The following is a 16,790-nucleotide window of genomic DNA, read 5'->3' as shown; positions in this document are numbered from 1 at the left end:
GAAATCTTGTCTAGCATTAGTGTGGGCCACTAAGAAACTAAGACACTACATGTTGACCCACACAATTCATGTCATATCACGAATGAACCCTCTCAAATATCTCTTTGAAAAGCCAGTTCTTAGCGGCAGAATAGCGAGATGGACCATGATGCTTGCTGAGTTCGATCTTACATTTATGGCCCTTAAATCGATTAAGGGAAAGGCAATTTCTGATTACCTAGCTGATTTTCCCATTTTAGAAGACAAACAGGAGGCATACGACTTCCCTGACGAGGAAATATTTGTTACTGATGACGAATATTGGCAGTTATTTTTCGATGGCGCATCCAATCAGAAGGGATATGGCATAGGTGTACTTTTGATTTCATCGGATGGGGCACACACCCCTCTTTCAGTCAAATTGGATTTTAGCGTCACAAATAATGAAGCAGAATATGAAGCGTGTATATTAGGACTTGAGCTTTGCAAAGCCTTTGGGGATTAAAAACTTAAGAGTATATGGAGATTCGTCACTCGTTATAAATCAGATTTTGGGAAAATGGAAAGTCAAAAGTGAGGGCCTGGCACTTTACCAAACATACCTAGAAACCATTCTCAAGCATTTTGACGATCCGAAGTTCATTTATTTATCCCGAGATGAAAACCAATTTGCAGATGCTCTAGCCAAATTGGCGTCGATGATCAATATTCCAAATGAATTAGAAAATATCCCATTATGCATTGAAAGAAGAGAGGAACCAGCATACTGTATGGCCCTTGATGATACAGTAGCTGGTGATGACGCACCATGGTTCATAGACGTATTGAACTACCATTTAGGAAGAGGCTTTCCGCCAGATTCGATGTGAGGACGCGGTAGCGCTATCAAAAGGTTTGCGGCACAATTTATTCTTAGTCAAGGCAAGTTATACAAGAAATCTCAAGCAAGGGGTACTCCTTTTATGCGTGGATGAAAAGGAAGCTCAAAGAATTATGGAAGAAGTGCATAATGGTACTTGCGGACCGCACATGAACGGTCGAATGTTAGCAAAAAAGATAATGCGGATAGGATATTTTTGGTCGACACAGGAACATGATTGTACTCGACGTTAAGAAGTGTCATAAATGCGGTTATGCCAATGCACAGCATGTACCACCTTCATTGCTGTACAATTTGGCATCACCTTGGCCATTTTCGATATGGGGCATAGATATAATTGGCAAAATCACTCCCAAAGGAACCGGAGGACATGAATTTATATTAGTAGCAATCGACTACTTTACTAAGTGGGTTGAGGCAGCGTCTTATGCTACCTTGACTTCTAAACATGTTGCCAAGTTCATCACCGAAAATATAATTTGTAGGTATGGTGTCCCTCATGAGTTGATTAGTGATCATGGTTCCCATTTTAAGAAAGATGTGGCTGCCTTACTAACGCATTACAAGATCCAGCAGCGTAAGTCGTCTACGTATAGACCACAAATGAATGGGGCAGTGGAAGCGGCGAATAAAAATGTGAAAACTATAATTGAAAAAATGACAGAAAAGTATCATGATTGGCCTGCAAAGTTGCCTTTCGCCTTATGGGGATATCGTACGTCGGTTAGAACACCAACCGGTGCAACACCATATTCACTAGTCTACGGGATGGAGGCAGTACTTCCTATAGAACTTGAAATTCCCTCTCTTAGAATCGCATTGGAAAGCCAAATACCGGAAGTAGATTGGGTACAAGCTCGATATGAAGAATTGCTATTAATAGATGAGAAAAGACTAGCAGCTCTTAACCAAGTTCAGTTATACCAAAGAAGGATTTCTCGTTCTTTTAATAAAAAGGTCAGGGCAAGGAACTTAAAAGATGGAGATTTAGTTCTTAAAGAAATACGGGCACCGGTCAGAGACCCGAGAGGCAAGTTCAAACCAAACTGGGTGGCCCTTACATAATTAAAAAGATTTTAAAAGGAGGAGGGTCTAACCTTGGACATAGAAGGGGTTGAGTTCAGTCAATTAACCAATCTTGATCAGTTGAAGAAATATCATGTGTAAGTATACCAAAAAAAAAAAGACCCCTCCCAGGTCTCAAAAAAAAAAAAAAAAAAAAAAAAAAAATTAATTAATGTTAAGTAAAAGAGTAAAATAAAAAAAAAACGCGAACGGTCAAAAAAAAAAAAAAAAAAAAAAAAAAAAAAAATCGGAACGGAGACCCCTACCAGGTCCAAAAAATATATATTATTAAACAAAAGAGAAAAGACCCCTCCCAGGTCAAAAAAAAAAAAAAAAAAAAAAAAAAAAAAGTAATGAGGTTCAAAAAAAATATATATTAGAATCAGAGCAAGTTTTGTTATCAATATATATTGCTCCCAATTAGGAGTTTTCAGAAAAAAAGTGGCAACTAATCGGAGAAAACTAACAATCGTTCCTCTTATTCTATATCTAGAGTTATCATGGCACTCAAAACAAAAAAAAAATTCCTACACAAACTTTGAGGTTCGTAGAGTTCATAATCCATCCCTTTATTTCAATCCTAATAAGCTACAACTACATTTATAAGGCTCTAGATTCCACTTATTGTCACTTCTTAGGTTCGTTAGCCATTGTACTCTTCTTTCTAGCTTCATTCTGATCATCCGGGTCATTCTGATCCTTCTTTCTTTTCCAAACCAGACTTCTACTACCTCCACTTTTGTGTCCTCTACTCGAGTCTTGAGTCTTAGAGTTTGTCTGAGTCAGGTCAGGTCCTTCTCCCACCTCAATAGCATCAATTTGCAACCTACGTTCCGCTTGACGAGCTGATTCACGTTCCTCTATAGAGTGTGATGTCATCCAAACCTTATAATGATTGCTTATGTAGGTTGAGTCAGGAACCTTTTGTATAGTCCAGAACCTACGTGCATTCCAGTATTGGTACCAGTTACGCAAATAAGAATGGGTCATCGGAGAAATTCCAGGAGAAATAGTATCCAAAGAAGGTACTCGTTGTTTTCGCCCGAATTGTCGTAACAAGCGAGAAGGAAATATGAAAGAGGAGTGAGTAAGGCCAGGTAGTCTGTAGAATGCTATAGAAGATCGCGGGGCCGTCATAGCAGGGATGTGCCACCATGATATAGTCCAACGAATTGGAAACCCACTGTTCATCCATTCCCTCCAATAGCTAAGTGGCTGCTCCCCTTTCACAACTCTTTGTCTGCCAGCAAAGCTATGAGGTTGATAAGATTTGGGATCGAGAGGTCGTTCAATTAGTCGCATACGCTCTTGTAGCCATACCTAGGACAAAGATTTATCGGCATAAAATGACCCACACCAGGTCAGAAAATAAAGAGAAATAAAATGACCCACACTAGGTCGGAAAAAAAAAAAAAAGGAATCAGAAGTAGGAAAATATGTGAGTTGTGTGAATGACATAAGAAATTACCTGAAGTAACAGGGGGCTACCGCAGAATGCAGCTTCTGGATTATGTCGTAAGGTATCTAAGCAATGAAGAGTTTCAGCTAAGACCAGAGGCATAGGTGAACAGTCGTTGCGCATGTGCTTTACTACTCTTAGAAGGCAGCCGTGTCCGTAAACATTGGAAGGGCTTACAAATAGATAACGGTTGAGCAGGCATAACACCAATGCCCGTTTTTTATAACGGAAGTCAATCACAGTCCTGGGATAGCTAGGGGAAGTGAAGTGCGCGATCAGACGACAGAGATTTACCCTACGTCCGTTCAAAAATTCATCAACACGAGTAGTAATGCCCAGATAATCTTTGAAGTCTTTTCTTAAGTCATCATCGAGACTAGGAAGCGCGGGAGAAGATTGAACAGATGATCCTAGGATGGCACTAAATTCCTCCGTCATAGGACATATCTCACGATCCCCAAAGCGGAATACGTGAACTTGGGGATCCCAAAATAAAGCGCGTAGCGTAAAAATTCCCAGGAGATCTTAACTTGTTTCAGTGATAGCAGCAAGGGTCCTAGCTGAACACCAATGACGTAGTCCTTTTCATCCTTCGTGAGGTTGTCAAGCCATAATTTTAGAGCGTTTTCAAAATTTTGAGACATTGTGAGTAAAGAGGAAATTTTGAGGTGGAGAAGTTTAAAGAGAGAGTGCTATTTAAAGAGAAGAAAACTGGGGGCTAGTAGAAATCTTTATCCGTATTAAATACGGAGTTACCAGATACCCATCCTTGTCAGGTGCAGAATAGGAATAGTTACTAAGATTTAAGAATTCTAGTAGAAGTCGATAAGCTGAACTTTTCTAAGAAAAATCTGAATTCAAATACTCCATCCCTGTCCTGGATCGTGCTCAACAGCACCGTCTTTCATTTTTATTTAACAGAACTAGTAAAGGAGATGTAACACAAATTTATCTAGTTTTTTTTATTTTATAAACAAATGCGTCATTAATTGTTTAGTGTGGTCTTCATTGTCGAAAGTGCATCAACATGTATCCTTTGCATCATTAGCATATACTATTTGTGTCTTTCTGCATCATATTATTTGCATTAATGTCGTAATGGCACTATCAGTTCAGTCTTATTATCAAGCACATCACTTGATTTAGGAGATAAAAAAAAAGCATAATTTCAGTTCGATCATATTATCAGTCAAGCACACACCTTGATTCATAAGACGAGTAAAAAAATGGTAAACTTGGCATTAATGTCACAATTGCGCCATCAGTTGAGTCAGGCACACGACTTGATCCGCGAGACCAGTAAAATTATCAGTTCAATCATATTATCAAGCATACGACTTGATCAGTGAAAACCCGAAACAAAAAAAAGAGAGCATGAATTTAATGTCAGTCAATAAAGAGACAGAATACTTACGATATGATGTCGAGCTTGAAAGCAAGAATGGAAATCCGGTAAAAAAAAAATCACAAAGTTCGACGGGGCTCTTTCATCAGTCATCCGATCGCCAACAGCTGTTGTCCCAAATCAGGATAGTACATTTCAGCAATCATTTAGAGAACATAAATTCAAAGTCAAAATCAATCGACAAAAAAATAAAGAGAAGCACTTACTTCGACACGGTGCTCCGCCATCAGTTCTGCGGTTGCCGATTGGAACTCTGGATATCAAATGACAGCTATGATGGTACGAACCGCATCGATTTCATCCCATATCAGGAGCCAAAGGTTCGACGGTACTCCGACATCGATCATCTTGTCGCGAATCAGCTAGAACAATGGCTACGGCGGAATAGCTTGCTTTTAGCTCCGGGCGCGATTAATGACGAATTTTAATTCTCGAGTAACGATGGCGAGTTACAAAAACTCGATCCAGAAACAAGTTAGCGATGAATTGGGTTTTCTTTGATGAGGGAATTAAAAAACCCCCTTTTGAAGAGGTAGTATGAAATCTTGATCGGTGGTCTGAGTGTATGGGAAAGCAAAAGGGGATTTTTTTTTTTATTTTTCTTCTTTCCTGAACTTTGTGGAGCATTCAAAGGACACACCAGCTTTAAGTGAACAAAGTCATCTACTTTAATTTCTCACCCGTTTTTGACGTAAGGCATGTTTAAGTGTTTAGTGTATATCTCTTATTCGACTCGGTTTTGAAACCCGCTCTTGTAAAATCAAATTGTACACTAAACTTTTTGTAATCCAATTCCACTCCGTAAAATAAATTTTTACGATTTTTAAATCTTTTTTAAAATGAAATATTCAAATTCTTTGGTCGGCAGGCCACGACATGCATTTGAGTTCGTAAAATAAAATTTTACGAACTTATCCTTTTTGCGAAATACGCAATCCTTTTTCACGCAATCCTTTTTCAAAATAAAATTTTGAATTCCTTGGTCGGCGGGCTCTGACACGCGTCCTAGTTCATAAAATCAAATTTTGTGTTCTAATCCAGCTTCGTTCACCTGCGAAGTTAAGCAAATCCGGTTTCGTTCACCTGCGAAGCTAAGCAATCTCATTCCGTTCACCTGCGGAATAATCCGGCTTTGTTCACGCAAAGCAATCCGATTTCGTTCACTGCGAAACTAACCAGTCAACCGTTCACTGCGAAGCTAAACAATTTCACGTTTTGTTCACCTCGCAAAACTAAGAAACATCCCTTGGTCGGCGGGCCACGATACGCAACCGAGTTCGGGAAATTAGATTTCACGATCTCACCTTTAAGCTAAACAAAGTTTAGCTATACTAGATACAGATTCCAGACCGGCGAAATAAAGTTTTGTCATGCCAGCTTCCAGTCCAGTCATAAAACAAAGTTTTATGATCCTCTATATCCAGATCCAGCTACGTCAGACAGGTAAAATAAGAGGCCCAGGTATGTTTCTTATCCTTTATCTGTCCCGACCGGACTACTTTGACCTTCGTCTTACTCAGATTCGGTCAAAGTGGGGGCTTCTGTAGACACCTCAAAATGTCTACCGGCCTTGCGAACACCCGATGATGAGGCCCTTATTTAATTCGGAATGAAACTTACTTGAATTTGACATAAGGTTATTCATGCTCAAAATTGACCCCAAAACCAACCATTTTATTACCAATCCATTTCGATAATTTACCACATTTTTAATCCACTTAATTGATTATGGGAGTACTATTTTTTATATTAACGGCATGAACACATTCATTTAGCGGTGACATTTAATTGGGCCTCTTTGGATAATAATTTAAAGGCAACCCACCTTATATACAATGGGCTATACTAGATATGTTGAAAATTAGTAAAGCAAATAAGGCCATAAAATTGTGTCCAACTTGTTTACGTTGCATGGCCCTCTTTTTGTAATATGAAGGCCCAATTTCAAGAATAACACGCAACATACGGCACATGTCCGAAGGAGCTACGGAAAGATTTAAGTATTTGATGTGGCATGGGATATGAATAAGCGTCCTAGAGTTATTGGTAGTAACAATGCTAGACGTACTACAATTCCAAAGGCAACAAGATACACGTCCGTATAAAAATTCTATCATACAAAAAGTTTCCAATATGGTCAAATACTCCGTCTTAACTAGTATAAATACTCCCCTTTCCTCCCTTATTCAACACACAGAAAATTCATAAAAATATACTACCTTTTTAAATACTATTCCATACAAAATACTACCTTCCCAAAATACCCTCACATACATACACCCATCCTATTTTGAGCATAAAGACGCCCTAAAGTCCGTTCGAGTAAGCTAATTGTTGAAACGCCGTATCCAGGTAGGCCTGAGGGTGTCATATCTATTCTTTCTTATATTATCGTAATTTAGCTTTCGTTGTTTGTAAATAATTTGTATAAAATTGTATAATTAACCTTTCTTTCGTTAAATTTCGTCAAATATATAATATTACAAATAAATAGTAGAGGCCGTCAGTTTGATGGGCGATCCGGGTGCCTAACACCTTCCCTGATCGTACCTTTACCCCCGAATCCGCAATCTTTGGTTCGGTAGGAGTGACGGATCGGTCCCCATTCCGGGATCAAAGGGGACTTTTCAGTTAAATTTGTTTTTGTATGTTTTTTATAAAACCTACTGGCGACTCCACTTATTACTCATATTTCAAAAAGGAGATTTTTTCAGGGATCTCACAATACCTTAAAATGGAATAGGTAGACAAATGACAGAAATAAAGAGAGTAATAGGTTCATTATCTCTTTCTCGCCGATTTGTGTTGTATGTTTATGCATTTTGTTTTGTTGTTCACCGGGTTTAATTGTGACTAAATTGTTCGATGGACTTACTACATACAAAACGATTGACAAAGAGTAGGAAAGTAATGTATGTGAACTTCACTTTTGTGATGGTTATTGTGCATATGATATCTAAAGTTACAAATTTCATTTGAGACAAAGTTTCTCGGATAGTTTGGTGTCATTGTTCTTCTTAACTCAGTTTTTTGTATGACCGTAAATTAGAAAGCATAATCACTACCTAGCTAGACTATAAGGACAAGGAATGCATTGACGTCATTACTATGAAGGGAACATATCAAAATTTCTGTAACATGTAGTTGTTCAGTTAGACTTGAATTAGGATAGTTTTTATGTTTTTCATTTGTATTTAAGGGGTTGATATTTTTTTTTTACAAATACGGAGAACTAAAAACATCTAGACTAAAACTCTTTGGGAAGTTTTACCCTACTATTTCAATAATGAATCAAACTCCAAGTTTAAAGTTAACTTATATCCACAAGTTCAATCCCCTATAAAAGAATGTCTAAAACCATTTTACATGTAAAATTAAGTAGTAAAACTTATTACGAGTAGTTACTTTAGGGATTTTTAAGTCAGTTAATTAGTGGTTTTATACTAATACTTGTGTAAAATCGTCTTATACAAGTATTATTATTGATTATATAAAACCATATACTTTAGAATCCGACAAGTAGGCCCGTGCATCGCACGGGCATTAAATCTAGTCTATCTATATTAATAAAGGAAGCTTTTTTCGAGTGATTAGAGAGAGTCTAATGTTTTAAGACTACCTAAATTATTTTTCAACGAAAACATCTTTAGAGATAATAAATAGATATGTAAAATTTATTTTATATTAGAGAAAATAATTTTATCTCATTATATTGTTAATTAAAAGCTTAGTAATCATGAAAGTATTAAATTATTTGTTTTGGTACAAGTATTAAATTAATTTGATGTGTATGGGTAACGTTTTTGGATCATGGGTTATTGTGTTTTAATTGGATTAGGAATGTCTAATGTAAAACTTTAAAATAAAAGATAAAAGATAAAATTGTCACAATTGGATTTGAACTTGGTTAGTCAATGGATTTTTATATTTTTTAGTTCACAAATCCTAAATCAATCTAATTGCTACCTCTTTCAAAGGAGTATAAATATAGTGTTTTTAAATTCATCCCATCCATAATTTTGCTATTTACGTTTCTTTGTTTTAGGCATGTAGATTAGTTTGTTATCCAGTATTATAGTCATTAACCTTTTATGCGTCATGTTAATTTGTCACAAATAATATACAATCATTATTTATAATTTTATATAACATATTATTGTGATGTCTAATTTTGTGCCTTTTATGATTTTTCAGGAGCAATGAAAGGTAGTCATCGAAAGATCAAGAGTTGATGCTGCGATAAGATTCTACAAGTATTTGTTTACTATGCTAATGATGACGATATTGATGGTAAGTCGATTATTACACCCTCTTATTTAGAACATTGTTAACAATATATGATTAACTTCTGATTCAGATTTGTGGTAGCTATTATGCATGTGACATGTATAGTGAGTGTAAGCTAGCCTTTCAATTAGACCATATCAATAGTTGATCTTACACTTTTACTTCCTAAATTAAAAAAAATTGACACTTCGACGAAAGAGTGATTTATTACTAACAATAAAAAAGTGATGTTTATACAAATGGACCGTCGTCTCACGATATAAGATCGTCTCACACAATAATTATTAATGTTTATATTATTAGTATTTTTTTCTAGGGATATATTATTAATATTATATTGATATAATTTCATGCAAATTAATTGTCTCTAACCGTTTTCCTTGCATATGTGACTCAAAGTATTGACATTGATTCTTTATTTTTCTTTCTTTGCAGGACTTACATCTTACACAAAATGAACTACTTGCATTATTGTTTTATACTTCTATAATGTCAATGACTAATTAATAACATCATGCGTAGGCAAAAGCTAAGGACCCATAGACGTCGTGATTTATTTTTTCGAGTAGATTAACTTGTCTGAATAACTTTCAAATTTGGAAGAGTCCATTATCTTTTATGAATTTAACAGTTAAAAGAATTTATTAGTTCGAGATAAAGTTTTGAATTAATTCAATAATGTTAGGCGTTTCTGATAAAAAAAAGTCGAATGGTTTTAAAAGTCACAATATTGCAAGAATTTATAAAGTTACTGTTAATGGGTTTTCATATAATTTTGTGTTGCTAATACAAGGGTAAGGCTGCGTACATCCGACCCTCCTTATTCCGCAATTTGCGGGAGCCATTGAGGCACTAGGGTAATGTTGTTGTTGTAATGGTTTTTCATATAATTTTTACGTAATCTCATGAGATAGAGTTTACCAAATATTAGAAATAGAGTTGGAGTAGAATTTCAATAGTAGCTATGTTACAATGTAAATACAATGTTATATTAGTTATCTTATGTAAATACAAGATCGATGTCATAAACCACAGGCTAAAAAAGATGCAAAGCCAACTTAGGAGTAAATGAATATAACAATGTTGATAGAGTTTTTTTTGTAGTATTAGTCTATTAGAGACATGTACTTAACTTTTCTTAACTATCTATAGTAATTTGAGCTCCACTACTCTACGATAAAAATGTGATAATCCATGAATTTGATCAAAAGTTAAATCCTACCTTGAATTTTATTTCGAGAGACTTCTACCCTGAATTTTGTGAATGGAACATTATAAAAGCAATTTAACCAATTGAGCTATATTAGAGTGTTAGATAAAACATTCTCCGAGTTTAGATAAACAATAAAACATAATTAAAACCGTTATAAAAGATTCTAACAAGTGGCCCGTGCATCGCACAATCTTTTTATATAATGAGATTGTGTCACAACGTAATGAAATCTCAAACTGTCGTATGGAAAGAAGAAGTGAAATGTACCTACTTTTACGCAAATTACATGAGAGTATATGCTTGGTTTGAGTCTTTCATTTTTACAAAATCACCAAATAATAGGCCCTACATCGCAATTAATTTTTAATAATGTTACACTAGATCATATTCAGTATGCAACAATAAATATTCGAGTCGAGTTGTACCTTAGTCGGGTCAATTCGGGTTCAGATCATGCTCAGGTTTACCGGGTTAATTATATTGGGTTTAATTAAGTCAATAACCATTGATATGGAATTTGTTTAGACTTGCAAAGTTCCCCCCACTAACCTTTAAGATTAAATTTAACGTTATTATCGTCCTATAAATTCAACTCCAAGTTTTAGGTTAACTTATGTCATCCAATTTTCTATAAGTTAAGCTTTTATAGGTTCAAGTCAGCTCATATAAGTTCAATTCAACTTCTATAAGTCAAATAAAGTTTTTATATGTTCAGTTCAGCAAATTAAGTGTCTGTACAAGGCCTTAGAGTATTATTACATCATAGTCATAGGATATTACAAATTGGCCCGGGCATCGCCCGGGCATTAAATCTAGTATATTAATTAAGGAAGTTTTTTTCGAGCGTTTATAAAGTCTCCAACTTTTATAAAACGCTTTTAGTAAGAAATTATTTAAATAAGCAACAAAAATAAATTATTATCCAAATGTGAATTCTTATCTTGAATGTATATACAATAAAGAATAAAGAAAATAAAAGATTAGATGAATTTAGACATCTATGTTCTACCTATAATAAATAAACGGTATGATTAGTAGAGTTCCTGTCATGCACATACTTCTTATAGAGTTATAATTGTTGTAATACACCTTACCTCATCCCTATATAAATGGTAATAGCTCAACAAATTTTCCTACAAATTTTCTCACGCTTTGTTTTAACATATATCAATATGTCGTTTCTCATTCTAAAAAAATATAGTTCCATGCTCCTTTATTTATTTGCTTATAGCCTTACAATATGTATGTTTATGTTTATTTACTAAACAATTTAGTGTGTATCGCAGGAAATATATAGATGAAGACTAATACGGTGTTCAGTATTTGGAGTTTCGACCGCTGCGGACTCGAGGAGGACCGAGATTGGGTTCTTTAGCCTTCAAAATTCCATTTCGTTGGTGTTTGTACCTTAGTATATGTACGTTTTTTTGACTGGAATTATATTTTAACTTTAATTCAAAATATAATTTTTTCTGTGTTTGTATTTTAATCGTGTAGAAAATATCTATACTTCTCACTTTTAAGTTCTTCTACGCCCTTACATTATCTAATGCGCCTCTTTAAAGTTTTATCGTAATATAGATTTTTGTATAGTCTCTTCTAAAACGGAAATGCTGATAGTATATAAAACGCATTGTCAATGAAAACTATTAGTAGACATAAATAGTCGTAGATATTTTTGTAGATATTCAGTTGCTATTTATGTCTACTAATAAAAACATCGAAGGTTAACTACGTATATTGTTCACCCTGGTTATACAAAGTAATTTAAAGATGATCATATTTTGTTCTTTGAGCAACTAAACAAATTGTTGAAAGACCCTGTTCATACATCGATTTCTTGTGTGTGAGATGATAAGTATTAAGAGTTTCTTTCGTTTCACAACTTTTTCTCCTATACCACACAAATTCCCCTCTTTTTTCCTATGTACTCCGTATATATCCTATTCTCCATGCAAGATATTAAATTGTAGCATATTCTTAGATTAATCTATGAATTACTTTTCTATGGCCTAATTCTTCGGTTTCTTTTATATTACAGCGATTCTTGAGAGTGACTTAGATCAACTTTAAGTGAATGAGCAACTACAAAGAAGTACATATGCATTACAAATCGAGCATTGCTAGATGTCTTGGTCACTTCTGTAAAATTAAAGTTAGTAACGTTCCGTATAGCATGAATGCAACTTTAAGTGAATGAGCAACCACAAAGAAGTACATATGCATTACAAATCGAGCTTTGCTAGATGTCTCGGTCACTTCTGTAAAATTAAAGTTAGTAACGTTCCGTATAGCATGAATGCATGATATATACGAATGCATGATATATACATTGTACTTTGTAGTACTATATTAGTATATTGTGTGAACCCCCGCGATAAAACGGAAAGTATAACTTATAAATTCAAGCGGAAATTAGGAAATTTTTAAAACTTTTAAAGTTTAAAGCGCGGGTTCATTAAAAGTTAAAACATAAATAAAGAATGCGGAAATAAATATTTAAATTATACAAACGTGATAGTCAAGTTGAGGGAAAATATATCCCTCGAATGACAAATGATAAAAGGTGAGTTTAAGCAATCCTACTAAAACGACTAGTAGTCCAAGGTGCTCGCTAGCTCACACGTCTAAACCCTACAAATGCATCTTCACAAACCTGTCATTCATGTAAATATGAAAGCCACAGTCAGTGGGGAGTAACTCAAGGTTCTCCCAGCCACAAAACGTCAAAACGAACATAACAAAGAACATGAACAAATAATCATATTAAATAAGACATGAATGAATCGAATTATAAGTAAACATGAGACCATACGTGTTTAAACCAACAAGGATAAAAGAAATGATGGAATAAACAAGTAAGCAAGGCATAAGCAAAAATAAATAATTGGAGAGGAAAGACAAGGAAGCAGACACGACCACTCAGCCACGAGCACGTATTTCAAGGAGATACGACCAAAGCAACCATCCAAATAATGCAAGACGTTTATCACTCTTAGACTATAATTTCCCCGGGTAGGACTACGATAATAATACAGTCCTAGTCTAAATCTGCAGATTCTCGGGTGTACATCCCGATTCGACGTGCGCCAGCACAGCACGCACCCAAGACTCGACTACTAATGGAGACTGAGTACCCCAATCGCCAGAACAGCACGAAAGTGGCGGAATGACTAAGATAAGGCTCCCGTGCCAGAACAGCACAAGTGGCCAAAAACCATACTTGCCAGAACAACACAAGTAGGCCAAACCGTACTTGCCAGCACAACACAAGTAGGCGAAACCCGTACTTGCCAGAACAGCACAAGTAGGGCGAAAATGAATGTCAAGCATATACGATGGTATTATGGCATTTCTACAAGAATACGACTCATATCAATTAATCATGTGGAATAAATTACTCGTATTTAAAATACGATAAATAAATGAGAATAAATTATTGAAAGCTCATATTATAGATAAATGAAGACATTCCATATAATTATGTCATGAATAAACAATAAGTTCTACATTTACGATTCATGTGAGAAATATATAAATAAACGGCAAATAATGAATTTAAGATACATAAATCATGTGACAGAAATTCAAATTAATTAAACCCGAACAAAATATTTCACGGATAAAAATTAACCCAACCGGGGCTACGGCCTAGCCATGACCAGCATCTGCCCAGCCACGACTTGGCCGCACCCTCGGCACTGCCAGTCAGGCCTGTGCCAAAACAGGCAGCACCTACACAGATGACCTGCAACATGCACATGCACAGACAAAACACGCAACAGTTCCCCTTGTCCAGCCGTCTTAGGACGGTTTCCTAGGCTAAACCAAGACCGATTCCACCCATACAAATGACCAAATCCAAACATGTACATGTACTTGAGACATAAGCAAGAAAATTGGTTCAATTTAGTATACAGAAACCCGATAAAACAGCCCGCGAAAACTGCCTGATAAAACCCATTTTTCACGGTTAAAGAAACTCATTTGTGACCGTCTTAAGACGAAATTTTAAGCATGAAAAGAGTGGAATTTCTTACATAAAACCAATCTATTACATATATGGATATACACATGAGACAGAAATTAATTAATTGGCTCAAATCGTCCGTGAAATCGACTCAAAACAGTCCAAGAAAATCACCCGTTCACAACCTATATACATGGTTTCTAAACAATTTGTGAAGCCGTCTTAAGACAAGATTTTAAGCATGAAAAGGACGGAATTTCTTACACACAAACGACCCAATTCACACCTGTATATGTAGACATGACATGAGTTATCAAATTGACTCGAACCAACAACAATTTCGGCCCACAAATCAAGTCCAAGCACACCAAAAACAGTCCCCTGTTTCACTTTTCAATTTCCAGTTTTGCGTCCGTCTTAAGACAAGTTTTTAAGCATGATACATGGCGGAAATTAACCATACAAAGGATCCATATCATACTTGGATATACACTTGAGACGGATGTAAGAGAGTTGGCTCGAACCACCAACCAACCATAGACCAAAAACGAGCTCAAAACGTCTCATAGCAGTCCCCTGTATTCACGTGTTACATGTATACTTGTGTTGTACTCATTTCATTAATCGACTTTTAGAAAAGGTATCCTTATCGGTGGTATTAACATCTCCTTTTCTTAGTATTACATGATGTAAAAGATTGATTAGTTACCCTTGATGACTGTTATTATCATTCACAAAACAAAATTTGGAATAACAATTAACAAGCATTACATGGCCACCAAAAAGGCATTTGGCATTCCACGTATTTCATCTACCCCAAAGCTAGAAACCAAGCAATTTGATACGTATTCTTTCCGTTTCATGTCCATTGAGCTATATTTCAACACTAGTGAGGACACAGTTTAAGAAGGGATTTGACACGACAAATTCAAGCATACAAGTGAGAAAAGCATAAAGAACCAATCTTTAGCACATAAGAACATGAAAAACGACATATAAGACGAAATTTCGACACTTTGTCGAGTAACCTATCACCGTTACCTTATAACTTCCTCAACGAGCACGATTTCCGACTCAAACTGCTCCGGGTCTTCAAATCCTTCATCAGAGAGCAAGAAAACGGGATAAAGAAGCTAAAAGACGGCATTTTTATAAGACGGCGAAAGACGAAACCACTACAAAATGGAGACTTTCTTACCTTGAGAGAAGGAGGAAGGAAAGGGAAAGAGAATGGTGCAAAAATTATGGAATTTGGTTGAGAAATGGGGACAAAATCTGAGTTCTAAGCCCGCACAGAAATGGCGATTAGGTTCACTGTTTGATTTTTGTTGTTTGTGTCTGATTTTTGTTTGTTGCAGTTGCAGGTGATTCCACGAAAGGAAAGGGGAATGAAAGGTTGGTGGGGTTTAGTATAATAATAATAATAATAATAATAATAATAATAATAATAATAATAATAATAATAATAATAATAATAATAATAATAATAATAAGATTATTTAAGCTAGAGAGTAGGTGAGTGTGTTGTGTTGTCGGAATCGGGTTTGTCCGAATTAAAATAGCTTTACAAGACAAATGCGACGAACTTTACTAGACGGTAACTTAAGACGAAAATATTATTATTATTATACCTATTATTAATATCCGACTATATATATATATATATATATATATATATATATATATATATATATATATATATACGGTTTTTCTAACCTATGCCCACTAGGTATAGGATAAGAAATCAAAAAAGGAAAGAATTAAATGCTATTTTTATGGAAAATTGCAATATCCCATATATATATATATATATATATATATATATATATATATATATATATATATATATATTTATATAAACAAGCTTATAAAAATGTAACTTTTATAAAAATTATGTTTAACACGAAATTAATTAAATTAATTAATTTAAAATATAAAATATAAAATAAAGTAATAGAATGATTAAATAAATTATAAATGTCAAATGAGAAATTCGCGGGTGTTACAATCACCCCACCTTTTAAAAAGTTTCGTCCTCGAAACTTGAAAGTAGAAAATGAAAGGTTATAAAGATAAAGCTGGACTTTTGAAATCAGTAACTTAAAATATTAAAAGGTTACCCTTTGTGACAATTAAAATTCTTTCAAAAGTTTCAAGTAGAATTTTTCAACAGAACCAGATTCTCATCAAAGGAATGCAAGTGCTCTCGTTGCCCATTCAAGAGCATCAACATTCCAAATCAAAGACAAGGTCAAAAACCAAATTATTTGTAGAAATAAAAAATTAAAAATACTTCCAAAAACATTAAAGAAGGGTTTTCAAAAGTATAGGTCTCCTTCATGGAACGAAATTGCTCTTGTTGTGCACACACACAAGAGCGCTAACTTTCCAAGTCAAAGATGATAGATGAACCATCTCAACCAAAACCTTAAGGTGATGGTTGAGGCCCAACTATTATAAATATTCCTATTAAAAGACAAGTTCAAAACAAAATCATTCGCCGATAAGCGTAGGGCAAGTTATTAGGCGCCT

General features: G+C 35.0%; 1 protein-coding gene across 1 annotated transcript; it reads right to left on the bottom strand.

Moving 5' to 3' along the window:
* Positions 1–2,310: 2,310 nt before the first annotated feature.
* LOC141626239 (uncharacterized) lies at positions 2,311–4,448 on the bottom strand. The gene is made up of 2 exons (XM_074440164.1): positions 3,393–4,448; positions 2,311–3,244 (listed from the first exon to the last, which is right to left on the bottom strand). Exons 1-2 carry the CDS (start codon positions 3,819–3,821, stop codon positions 2,552–2,554), a joined length of 1,122 nt encoding a protein of 373 aa, XP_074296265.1. The 5' UTR covers positions 3,822–4,448; the 3' UTR covers positions 2,311–2,551.
* Between the last annotated feature and the right edge of the window lie 12,342 nt (positions 4,449–16,790).

The sequence above is a fragment of the Silene latifolia genome, chromosome Y, assembly GCF_048544455.1.
Source record: "Silene latifolia isolate original U9 population chromosome Y, ASM4854445v1, whole genome shotgun sequence".
In the NCBI taxonomy this organism is placed as follows: Eukaryota; Viridiplantae; Streptophyta; class Magnoliopsida; order Caryophyllales; family Caryophyllaceae; genus Silene; species Silene latifolia.
Note: the sequence above shows the minus strand (reverse complement) of the source record. Positions and strands in the feature narration are given on the sequence as shown.